Raw genomic sequence first — 11,953 nt, forward strand, 5'->3', positions numbered from 1 at the left:
CTTGTCTGGAGGCTTTGAAGCTGCGACATTGCTGTTGGGCCTGGAGGCATCATCAGTTACAGAGTGAGGTTTTTCATGCAGCGATCAGTTCTGCGGCCTGTCATGGCCGCGGACGGCATGAAGCTGCTGCTGCTTCCTCTGGAGGGCCAGCTGTGGTTTTCCTTCACCTTCACAGTGTTTCTGCAGCAGAAACACCGAGGGAAGGAATCAGATCTGCTCTCTGATTCTCTTTGTTGCTTCTGACAGGGAGCGAAAGAGGCGAGGCAGGAAACACCTGACAGACACGCTTTGAGTTTTAGGAGCTGCTTTTTCTTCAAGGAGCAAACAAAATGTCAGGAGGATCATCAGCCAGTCTCAGCATCAGGACCACATGGAGCATTTCCACTATTTATTCACATGGTTTGGATCTCACCTTTCTGGTGCTCCACTGTCTGCCTGGCTTATTTATTTTGGTTTCTGTTAGTTTATGTAGTCTTATATTTTGCATTATTATAAATTGTTTAAGACATCAAGACTCACAAACAATCCGATCTTCAGTCTAGTCACAACTGCACTTTGTATTTTCTTTGTTTTTCATCTTTGACAGGTCACATTGCAGCTTCTTTTATCCTTGTGTGATATTTTAAAATTCAAAAATATGACAAAAAGTGAAGCTCTGTGAATACTTTCTAAAATCACATCCGTCTCTAGAAAGGTTAAATCTTATTTCATCCATTGAGACAAAACTACTCTTACTGTTTGTGTTTTGTGTCAGCAGCAACTTATTGTTCAATTATTTATCATTAAAATCAGCTGTTTACATCTCATTTTTTAAGGAAATTCATGATTGCCTGAAATTATTGATCGACCTAACTTGACCCTTTTCCAGATTTTAGCTGCCTTTCCATGATTAAAAGGCAAAAATGAATAAATATGAATAAATAAAAGTAAGCTTCTCATTGTGATTTATCCTGTTGACACAAAAATTTATAGTCATACAGGCGTGGTTGTTAAAACACCAACCCTGTATTAATGAAGTAGCATAATGACCCGTTTTCCATAGATCACTCAGGCAGGTCAGGGGGCTGCAGAAAAACCAGATCAGCTGTGATTTATCATTTTAATAGAAGGAAATCTGTAAGAAAATAAAATGCTACATTTCACTGTGCAATAACAATCATATCTGTAAAATATGGACGAAGTCAGCAGTGGCCAACTAAAAAGTGAGCTGCACTAACTTTAAAGCAATAAACAAAACTTTAGTTCTGCTAACACTAAAGTCTGACACCGACACGAAACTTAGCAGAAGCTAATGCTAACGTGCTAACTTCAAACTATAACCCCTGACATCTGGGGCAATATAATTTTATATAATGCCCTTAGGCATTGTATTTATGTTTTTATTTTGTTCTCTAATTTCCTTTTTTGTTTGTTTGTTTGTTTGTTTGTTTGTTTGTTTGTTTGTTTGTTTGTTTGTTTGTTTGTTTGTATAAAGTTATCAAAAAATGACAGAGAACGTTTGAAGAGGAAACATGACTGCGGCATTTCAAAATAAGAGCACAAACCTGTAACTACTTGAAAAACCCTTAAAGAGACGATAACAAAAAGTTCAACACAGAAGTTTATACTTTATCCAATCAAAAGTTTACAAAATAGCAGTTAGCGTTCAAAAATATACCTGGAAGAAGTCATTCTGGGGAAGCTAATTGTGCTAAATGTTTTCAAAGTTAGCAAAACCTCTAGTCGAATAAAAACTGGTGCTTTTCATATAAGTTTATAACTAAAAACATAAATTCAACCTGAGACTTGAAATACTGTCGTGTTTTGAAGAAGTAAAACTCATTAATTTATTGAGCAGAATTGTAATGAAAACCTATTCTTCACTTTTATCATTTTTTTTATTTTTAAGAGCATTTTCAGTATCTGCTAAATCAATCTTCAGTAATTTGTTTTCATATGTTTTGTAGAACTTACATTTGATAAAAGTTAAATTTATGCGAGAATATTTAAAATCTCTGCCTGGCCTGTTTACGGCCGCTGGAAATTTATTGTTTGATAGATTTTCCATAACTTCTCAGTTCGGCCTTGCAGTTGTGAGGCAGTTATTTACTAAACTGAAAAATGGTTTTAAGGTGGAATTTTAAATCACAGCCCCAGGAAAACAGGATTATCTGGACTTTTTTAATCCACTTTAAGAGAAACAGCTCAGGTTTCCTGTAACATTTTCAATCCCAACAATCTGAAAAGTCTAGATTGATTAACAGATTTATTGCATGTAATTTAGCTGAGCAGCTCCGACTCTGTTAGTGTGATGCTAACAAACAAACCCAGTGAAATGGAAGGATTGATTACTGAGGGTTTCTCTCCACATGAAGCCTCTTTACCTGGAGGATAATTAGGAAGAGAGCGGATCCTGGTATTGAGCATCGGAGCAGCTTAGGGAGGCTGTAATTGTTTTCTGTTGATTCTGTGGCCTGTTGACTGTCCAGCCTCACTGTTCATAACAGGTTTAAGGTTCCAGTGAGCGCTGGTGGAGCCAAATCCTGAACAGGAAGTAACATTGTTATGTCCAAACTAAATGATTGACGCAAGATTTCAGACAGAGGAACAAAAAGAAAGATTAAAAGAATTTCCCAAAAACAAATGATCACTTGTGGAGAAGTTCAGAAAGATCTGGAGTTAACTGCTAAAATAGTTTAAATGAAAATGATAAGTAACGCAACGAACCACCATGGTCTGAATGTATATGCATCACACAAGACTCCACTGCTGAAGAAAAATCCTTTTGAAACGCATTTAAGCAACATAAAAATATTAATAACAGATAAACAGCATTTAGATCAGCTAGCAAGAGTGTTCTTAAATTATGAGAATAAAGACACAATATTACCACAAGAAAATTGTAAAATTACAAGATTATTTTCACATTATTACAATTTTATTATTTAGAAGGAATCCAGGGAACGTTTAGGATCTAAAGATGTTAGTGTGGAACAATGTGCTGGAAGGAATCACAGCAGTGAATGTGATCATTTTCTGCATAAAGGAAGCACCTTCAAGTTAAATACATGTTTCTCTGTGATATTTTATTACCTGTTACATAATTTACTGACATCTATGCTTTGATTTCTTTACTTCTGTGGACGGACAGTTACAGAGTTTTTGTTTCATTTTTCACTCTTGATATCAGACTACCAGAGTCTTCCTGGTGTATTTATCTAACACAAATAAAGCCATTTTTATGGGTACAAAAGAACTTTCTATATTACCAGAAACCTCTGTAGAAGAAATGTAGGGATTTCCTTGAGTGGTAGCGCCATCTGCTGGTTGTAATAATAATTACATGGATTTTACAATCAGAATCAGGAATAAAATGAATATCTCCTCCTTCATGCTGTCAGAAAAACATCAACACTGCTGAAAAATCCCTGAAATAAAATCTAATTTTTATATATATTACAGAAGCATAACTCACACAGAAGTTAAAAATACAACCTTTAATTTGAGTTTATTCATTTGGGTGTTTGAAACAGGAAGTCATGATTATTAATTAGAAGTTTGAAGTTTCACCAGTCGTGATTTTGTCCACCATGTTTGTTTTGTGTTCACTGTGTGTGAGGAAGAGCGGACAGCAGGCGAGAGAGGAAGGAGGGCGACTTCCTCTTCAGGCCGAACCGCCATCTTGTTACCGTAGACAGAACGTCAACGTTCTGTAACGTAGCGGATCCAGAAGAACGACTCAAAGATGGATGGAGGCGGCCATCTTTCTTTTACTGCAGGTCAGCTGCTTTGGCTTTGCAGACGGTTGCCTTGGCAACCTCTCTGGAATTACTTTATGTGTCCAGATTATCTGTCCAGATGATTACATTTATATTAATCTCTGAATTTGTATCAATCTTGCACTGTGGGCCCCACCACACCAGGCCAAGGTCCATAAATGGCCCCCAGGCCACACTTTGGAAACCCTGTGCTCCTTTCAGTTTCAGATTTGATATTTAATTTGGGGGTGTCAGAGTTAAGACATGCAGCACTTTATGGATTTTATTATATTAAAAATTATAAGTTATTCTGCTCTTTGTGTTGATCTAGTTCATAAAATCCCAGTAAAACCTTCTGAAGTTTGGCTCAAACATCACAAAATGTACAAAAACTGCCTCATAACCTTTTTTTTCTATTGGTTTTATAATAGTACAGATTTGTCAACAAGAAGAAGGCTTGATCCAGAGCAGGATCATTAAAGATGTTTTTCAGGCTGACTGCTGGGTGGAGTCTGTAAAATCCGTCCAGACTTCCAGGATCGGTTCCCGCTGGAGGAAAGTTCCTGAGTCAGAGAAACCACAGCTATGTGCCGGCCGGCCGGGGCTGCAGCACATGGATCCTCCCCTCGTCTGGAAGCTGTTGGAGTTTTCTTCCAGATGTGGGAGTCTGGTTTCCTTAATGACACCCTGGTGCATGCTGGGAGTCTTTGTGACGGAGTTGCAAAGAAAGCTGGACAGCGTTGAAATGCAGCAGCTCTAAATGTTTTCTGGTGTTTAGTTTTCTCCATTTTTCCTTTAAATCCAGTAGTAATGGTAGGAAACTCCACAGTGAAACATCTGGGAGACATTCACAGCGTTCGCTTCAACAACAGGTGCCTCTGAGTTGGTCATCCTCCAGAGAGAGCCGGCTGTCCAGCTGTCTGCCACGCAGCATATGACCACACTCACACGCTTACTGAAACGTTGCAAACTGCTTTTTTTTTCTTTCTCTCTGTTCTTTTAGACAGATTTGTCTTTAAGTCTTTAAAAAGTTTCCAAAACAATGTCTGGGAAGCTGAAGTGTAAAAGTTTTCATCTGCAGAATTCACTCACATTTACCTCAAAATCCTGGAAAAATATATCCATAAGAAGGAAAAGTAGGTTGGAAATGCTTGTCAAGACAACAAGACAATGAAGATAAAAGACAAAAACTGATTTTAAAGGGGAAAACAAAATCATTTGGTGGAAAAATAACCCTCAACCTCGTCCTGAACACATAGTGGTGGCAGCATCATCCTGCAGCACTTTCCAACAAGACAACAACTCTAAACATCCAGCTGGAGATATTATGGATGGCTTAGATCAGATCCGTTGTTAGATGGCCTATTCAAAGTCCAGACCTAAATCCAGAGTAACGTCTGTGACTTGAAAACTGATGCTCTCCATCCAGCCTGTCTGAGCTCTGATACAAAGAATGGAGAAAACATCTGTAGATGTTTAACAGACCTGGACTCAGGTGGGATTAATACCAACTCAAACATTTTCAGAATGTAGAAAAAATTAGTTTTCTTCCACTTCCACATAAAATCCCAATAAAAATATTTTTCAGGAAAAGTTTAATAAATACTTTTACAAGCGACTGAAATCAGATTTTTTTCTCTTTTGGTTTAAAGTGAGACATGCTGGTTCTAAAGTGGAAAGTGTTTCTTTGTTCCGTCTGACTCGCAGAGGGTGTGCGTTCCCCGGCAGAAGGCGGGGTTTTCTCCCTGGGGTTCTGGCCCCGCCGCGTTATGTAACAGATCCGCTGCTTCCCATCCTGATGGCTGTTGGAAAGTTCAGGCTGCGGCTCTGAGCTGGTCCTGTGGACATGCGGGGACGCTTCCAGCTGTGCGTCTGCAGGAATGTCCTCAGCCACATCTGCTCCGGCGGATCTCCGTCTTTAACCCGCTAAGTTTCCAGCGCGGCCTGGGTGGGGAATGCGCTGCCTGAGGGAAAACTCGGAAACAGGAGTTGGTTTTTAGAAGCGATGGGAAGCGGAAGCAGCAGAGGGAAGAAAGTTACACCTGCGTGTGTCAGCGAGGTGAGGCTGTCCAAGGCAGGAGGAGCTGGTGTCCATCCATCCCCGCAGGCCGGAGGGCCGTTCAGCCAACACAAGGTTCACTGCGCGCAGCCGGAGAGCCGCGGCGAGGGGCCCCACTCTGACGATGACACGGACAGACGGGGGGCTCCTGTCAGGAAAACCCCGCCAAGGAGAACGTTCACCAGGTCCAGGACATATGGACTGTGTCCCTTCAGCGGGGGGGACACGGAGGACGAGCCGAGCTGTCCGCCACAGCTGGAGGAGCCACGTGTCCCATGGAGCGTGGATGTAAACAAGAGGAGCGACTGCGTGTTTACGCACAGGACGCAAGTCAAACCTGCAGGCTCCACTCAGCGTCATGTAAGACTGAAGTTCTCCGACAGTCACACAGGAAACAGTTTTATAAAGTTAAAGAGATTAATTATTATTCAGGTCAGTTAAAGTCAGAATTAGCCTGAATTAACAGAGCGAGTTGAGTTAGACAACAAGGTGGAGGTTTACTTTTCATTTTAATTCATTTATGCCACAATTCAAAACTAAATATTTAATTAGCTACTTTTTCAGGTTGGTACGAAATATTTCACTATTGAAAAATATTTTGCATTTTAATTAAAGGGAAACACAACATTTGATTAGCAATTTAAATATCTAAATAGCAGCTAATTACAGCTCCAAATTAAACATCTTTGCTTTCTAAGTAAAGGGAAACAAATACTTAGTTAGCAAGCGCAATATTTAGTTTACACACTAATATTTAGATCCATATTAAATATTTATTTAGTTAGCTAGCCAAATATTTAGTTACCAAGCTAATTGTTTAATTCCAAACTAAATATTTTTGCTTGCTCAGTAAGAAAAAACTTAATATTTAATTAGCAAGTTAAATGTTTAGCTTCAAACTAAAAGTAACTAACTAGTGACATCTGAACTGGTTTGTTTTATTTTGGGGTATTAGTGTAAATTAGTGTAAATATGGATGAATACAAATGCATTTTTAATTTACTTTTAAAATCTTGAATCAGTCTCTTAAAGATGTAATGACTAACTAAACTAAATTAACTAAACTAAATTAACTAATGATTGGTTAGTTAGTTAGTTAGTTGTTTATTTAATTTGTTGGTTAGTTAGTTAGTTAGTTGTTTATTTAATTTGTTGGTTAGTTAGTCAGCTGTATAAATTGGTCTTTAAACTGCTAGCTTTATGTTCATGTGTAAATTGACATTTTTATGTAAATGTTTCATTTTGCAGCATTTGGCCTAAACCCGTCTCTGTGCTGCCCCCTGTAGGTTGAACAGTGGCTACTGCAGTCAAATTTTCCTATTGGCTAAAGTTTAGTTACACTTTAAGATAAATGTATGAGCTACTCTGTGTTGGTTTGTCATCAGTTAAACAACTTGAATATTGTCTTCAAGTATTCAGGGTATGATAAAAGTTTTACATTAATCTGCTTCAGTCGCTGTTTTGTCTCGTTTGTCCTCTAAGCCGGCGACCCAGAAGTTCTCAGCAGGAGGAACATTCTTGGAAAGCGCGCCGGGGTTTGATAAACAGCAGTAAGTGGACGGCTCTCATTAATCATTCATATCAGAGCTCAGTGGAGGATGAAACAAGCGGTGACCAGATCAAATTCACCGTAAAGGGACCAGGACACCAGCGGGAGGCCATTAACCTGACAACTGGTCCTGTTTCACAATAACGTTTCGCTTTTAATCACCTTTTAATCCACTTCCTGCAGGACGTCTGGCGCCTCCGCCGCCATGCCCGTCATCCTGTACGACGGCTCAGAAGAAGAGCTGATGGACACTATTGAACAGGAGTTCAGCTGACTGGTCAGCAGAAGTAAAGACAACCATCTACAGTTTTAGATAACGGTATTGGGTCCATGTAACCTGACCCTCTGGCTCTGGCGGCCTTATTTAACAGCTTGAAGCCTGTAATTGCAGCAGAGACTTGGCCTGATGCTAGGAGGCGCAGTGTGAACAGACGCAGACCTCCCTGGTTCGTCATGTCATCCCATTACTCCCAGCAGGCTCCCTCAGAGCCTGCGTGTTTGTTTCCTATGGTTCAGAAACTTTCTTTTAAACCAGGAAATGAGTGACCGCAGAGAACAGGCCCCTCTTAAGACTTTATTTAGTCAGATAAAGTTTTTGGGTGCAATGCTGGACTTTAAACTGTCCTGGCTGCTCTAGGAAAGGAAATATTTGCTTCCATATTTCCCCGACCCGTTCCTGCACTTTTTCAGACGGACTGTGGCACCAGAACGATTTGCAGCCTTCACAGCTGCATTTCTGCTCCACATTTCAGCCAAACATGAGAAGCTGCTGCCACTCGGTGGTTCAACATGGAGCTGCACGAGTCAAACAAAAAATGTAGTTTTTCTTTTTTCATGCAAAATAAAATAAAATAAAAAACCTAAAGAAACATCAGGCTGTGTGTGAATAATCTCTATGAAATGATTTTCAAACATCTTATTTAATAAACTGCCATCACATAAACAGAACATGACTGTTTGGACACAAACGCTGTACAAAATCAAATGTATATCTGTAAAATAATCAAATAAAACCCCATAAATATATCTGCACAGTGTGTCTTTTAATTTAAACTAGTCGCCGTATATGACATTGTGATGTTTTGGCATTTTTTGAAGGTTTAATTGTTGCTCTGCTTCTTTGAGGGCCGGTAGAAAGAAATCCTCCTCTGCAGAGCCTTTTGCATCTTGGGAGGAAGAAGAGGAAGCTGCTTTCTCAGCCTCTCCAAGGTCCTCACATTCTTAGCAATGTAATCCTCACAGATCCTGTCGGGGACAAAAAATGTCAAAAAATTACATTTCCACATCGAGAGAGAATGTCCGATTTAACATGACCAAAGTTTTCTAATTCCAAACTGAAGTTTCCGGCATTAAAACCGTCGTTATTCAGAGGAAAAAACATGTGACACAGAAGGATAAACAGTTAGTTAGTTAGTTAGTTAGTTAGTTAGTTAGTTAGTTAGTTAGTTAGTTAGTTAGTTAGTTAGTTAGTTTTCCTGTTTCCTCTTCAGCTTCATGAGGTGAAGTTTGTTACCTGAACAAAGGATGTGGCTGCATCTGGAAAACAAGAGCGTCGTTGCAATGTCCCTGAAGAATATAGTTACACAAGATTATTATAATTATTTCTTTTTCCACTTTACTGTATCTTGATACAGTCAGTGCTGCTCAGTCTGATGTAACGTTAGCAGGAGACGCTCACCGTGTCAACTAGCAGGATGTAGTCGCAGCTTCCACCAAACACAACCACGTCTGAGTCTCTGCCGCCGCAGGCTGTGTGCCACAACCTGACACAGGAAACACAATTCATGTCTAAAATAAAACTGGGTGAACACGATTTAACTCAGACTGGAGCTTCTCTCATCAGACAGGGTCAAAAATATACATACATGCTCAAATATATAAATTCAGTGGTTGGATGTCTATGAGAGAAACTTTCTGGCTGCATATTTACCCTGACAGAGCAGTTTAGCTTACAATTAAATAAAAAATACACTAAATAATTAATTATTAAATACTCAATCAAGTAAATAAATGTCCCCCATGAAAAAAAAAACCTAAATAAATATATTTTTTAAATTTTGTTAATCCGTTTTTTTTAAAGATTTGTTTATTTATATTTAATCTATGTATTCATATCATCATTTATTTCATAATGGTGTTTTATTTTGTAGAGCTACTTTGCATATTTTACTGACTTATTAATATAAGTACTATTTCATGAGGGCTGGGGATCCTGAAAAACTTAATAAATACTAAAACTGAGACTGAAAAAATAAGCTCCCTATTAAAAATATTTTTATTATGTATTTTGTTTTTATTCATGGGCACAATTACACATTTTATTTACTAATTTTATTAAATTCTATTTTACTTATATAGTGCACCAGTTCACAGCAAATATCTGAAGGCACTTCCCAAAATTAATTATTTTTATGTTTTATTAATTAAAAAACTGATTTTATCTTTTAATTTAATTTTGAATGAAACTGCTCTCCACATAAACAAACCCCTTCAAGCTGAGCTGAGATTTGCTGCGAGCCGCAGAGAAAATCAAAATGTTTTCTGTAAAAAGCTTTCAGGATTTTATCCCGACGGTTCGTTTTCCTCTCCTGACCTTTAAGGTCAGTCTGGTACCTGGGCTTGTCCTGGTAGGGATGCTCAAACTCCCTCCACTTCTTAGTTTCTACGTCAAACAGCCAGCCGTCACCTGAAGTGGAAAGTATGTGAAGATGAAGAGATCTGAACTAAAAAACATGAGCTGGATGCTAATCGGATGAATGCAGGTATATTTGCTCACTCATCGGTCTGCAGTCGACACTGAGGCCTCCGAACAGGAACATGGTGGACTCTGACACAGCCGTGACCGTATGCCAGGATCTGCCCACCGGAGCCGCGGATGAAGGAACTCTGCATACGAGTCACAGTAACCGTCTGCATGATTCTGAACGTTTTCAGCTAACGTCTGGTCGGTCATGACGACTGAATGTGATTGGAGCATTCTGTGTTTGTTTACTGACATTTCAGTCCAAGTCCAGGATTCGAGGTCTAGGCAGTGAAGATCATTCGTCCTGGTTTCCTGTGAGTAAAAAGGAGCAAAGCAGCTAGCATCCAGTTGTCCTACATCAGGCTATTAATGCACAGATATTTACATGCACTGTATGAAAAGATAAACGTTTTTTTACTGTCTATCAGGCCAGCAGTTTGGGCACGCTTCCGCTAATCCACAGCAGAGCTAATTTTTCTCTTAGCACTTGAGTGTTTTTGCTAACTTTGAAAATGTTTACCGCATTTAGCTTCCACTACATTAATTTTTCCTGGCAAATTTTAAAGTGCTAATTCACTTAGGTGTTTTGAAAACTTCCAGCTGGATAAAGTTCAAGTTTTGGTTATCAAGTGTGACGAATTCTTCAAGTAGTCAGACATTTACATTCATGCTCTTATTTTGACGAGTGAAGTCTGTTGACACATCAGTTTCATTTTCTCTCGTCTTTGTTCTTTCCCAATAACTTTATGACAAACAACAAACATACAGAAAGAAAATGAGCTAAGCACTTTAGCATTAGTTTCTGCTAAATGCTGTGTTAGTGTAGTGCATTAGCATTAGCTAAACTAGCATTTATGATTAAACATTAGAATCCTGACCCAGTTTCTCTGGTTCTGTCAGAAGGAAAACATTCATCAATCTGTTGTGAGAAGCAAATCTGCCAAATACTGAAGAAACGGACGTAAGGTTCTGATTTAGTAGGAAGTTTACAGCAGCATCAAAAAGCAAAAAGAAATCACTTTGATGATCCTTCCTGGTGTAAAACATGAAACGTTTAATGCGATTCAGACACTAAGGATAAAAAGTTGTAGGTTTTTTAGTGTTTCTGAATGTCTATCAGCCGTAGATTAGCGGTTCCCTCACCATGACTCGGCCTCCACAGACGTATCCTCTGCGCCCCAGCGTGGCGCCGGCGTGGGCGGCTCTGGGAGCGGGAGGCCGGCCCTGCAGGAGGAAACAGAACGGTTCTGGTCTGAAAATGTCTCGGACCGCAGGGCAGCGAGTTGTTCATGATGCGCTTACATGAGTCTGGGGTTCAGCCCAGCTGCCTTTAACCGGGTCAAATACATGAACTTCATTGTTCCATCCCCAAAACAAATCATCCACCTGCAAACAGAACGATTATCTTAAAGATGTTAAAAAGTACTGAGTTAGTTCCAGCTGGTTAGCAGATAAATTACCCAGGATGTTTCATCCGGGATGAAGTTTCGGCTCCTGCTGGTGATATCAGCCAGAACTTTATGGCCGTATCCTCCAAAGTAGATGAGCCTGGAAGAACAACACAGCATGGAAATAAACATTTATATTTACAACAAAATTATACCCAAGATCTTTTTAATGCATTAATAAATGTTGACCTGTGGTTCTTTATTTTGTTACATCTTTACATTGAAATCTTTCAAAGCTCTCTGAACATCCCAGAACATCTTAGCTGTGATTTTTATTAAACTGGACTTGGTCTGTCAAATTTTAATTGCTACACATGAAACTTAAAGTAATCCGTTGTTTCCCTGGTGATACTTTAGAAATATTTGCAGTATTTTTCCTAATGAAATCGTCTCCAAACCTATTTTATTGTAAGGAGT

General features: G+C 39.1%; 1 protein-coding gene across 2 annotated transcripts in view; it reads right to left on the bottom strand.

The window, feature by feature from the left end:
* Window positions 1–8,246: 8,246 nt before the first annotated feature.
* Window positions 8,247–11,953, bottom strand: part of LOC106936491 (kelch domain-containing protein 1) — a 14,360-nt gene continuing 10,653 nt past the window's right edge. For both annotated transcript variants that reach the window (XM_015017545.1, XM_015017546.1), the window contains exons 6-14: window positions 11,549–11,636; window positions 11,391–11,474; window positions 11,232–11,312; window positions 10,342–10,400; window positions 10,122–10,231; window positions 9,959–10,031; window positions 9,024–9,108; window positions 8,859–8,911; window positions 8,247–8,590 (exon numbers count right to left, since the gene is read on the bottom strand). In XM_015017545.1, the coding sequence (XP_014873031.1) occupies window positions 8,446–8,590; window positions 8,859–8,911; window positions 9,024–9,108; window positions 9,959–10,031; window positions 10,122–10,231; window positions 10,342–10,400; window positions 11,232–11,312; window positions 11,391–11,474; window positions 11,549–11,636 (778 nt within the window). In that variant the 3' untranslated portion in view covers window positions 8,247–8,445. The remainder of the gene's footprint in view (window positions 8,591–8,858; window positions 8,912–9,023; window positions 9,109–9,958; window positions 10,032–10,121; window positions 10,232–10,341; window positions 10,401–11,231; window positions 11,313–11,390; window positions 11,475–11,548; window positions 11,637–11,953) is intronic.

This window comes from Poecilia latipinna, unplaced genomic scaffold (genome assembly GCF_001443285.1).
Source record: "Poecilia latipinna isolate Pla-1442-1.1 unplaced genomic scaffold, P_latipinna-1.0 Scaffold2155, whole genome shotgun sequence".
NCBI classification, from domain to species: domain Eukaryota; kingdom Metazoa; phylum Chordata; class Actinopteri; order Cyprinodontiformes; family Poeciliidae; genus Poecilia; species Poecilia latipinna.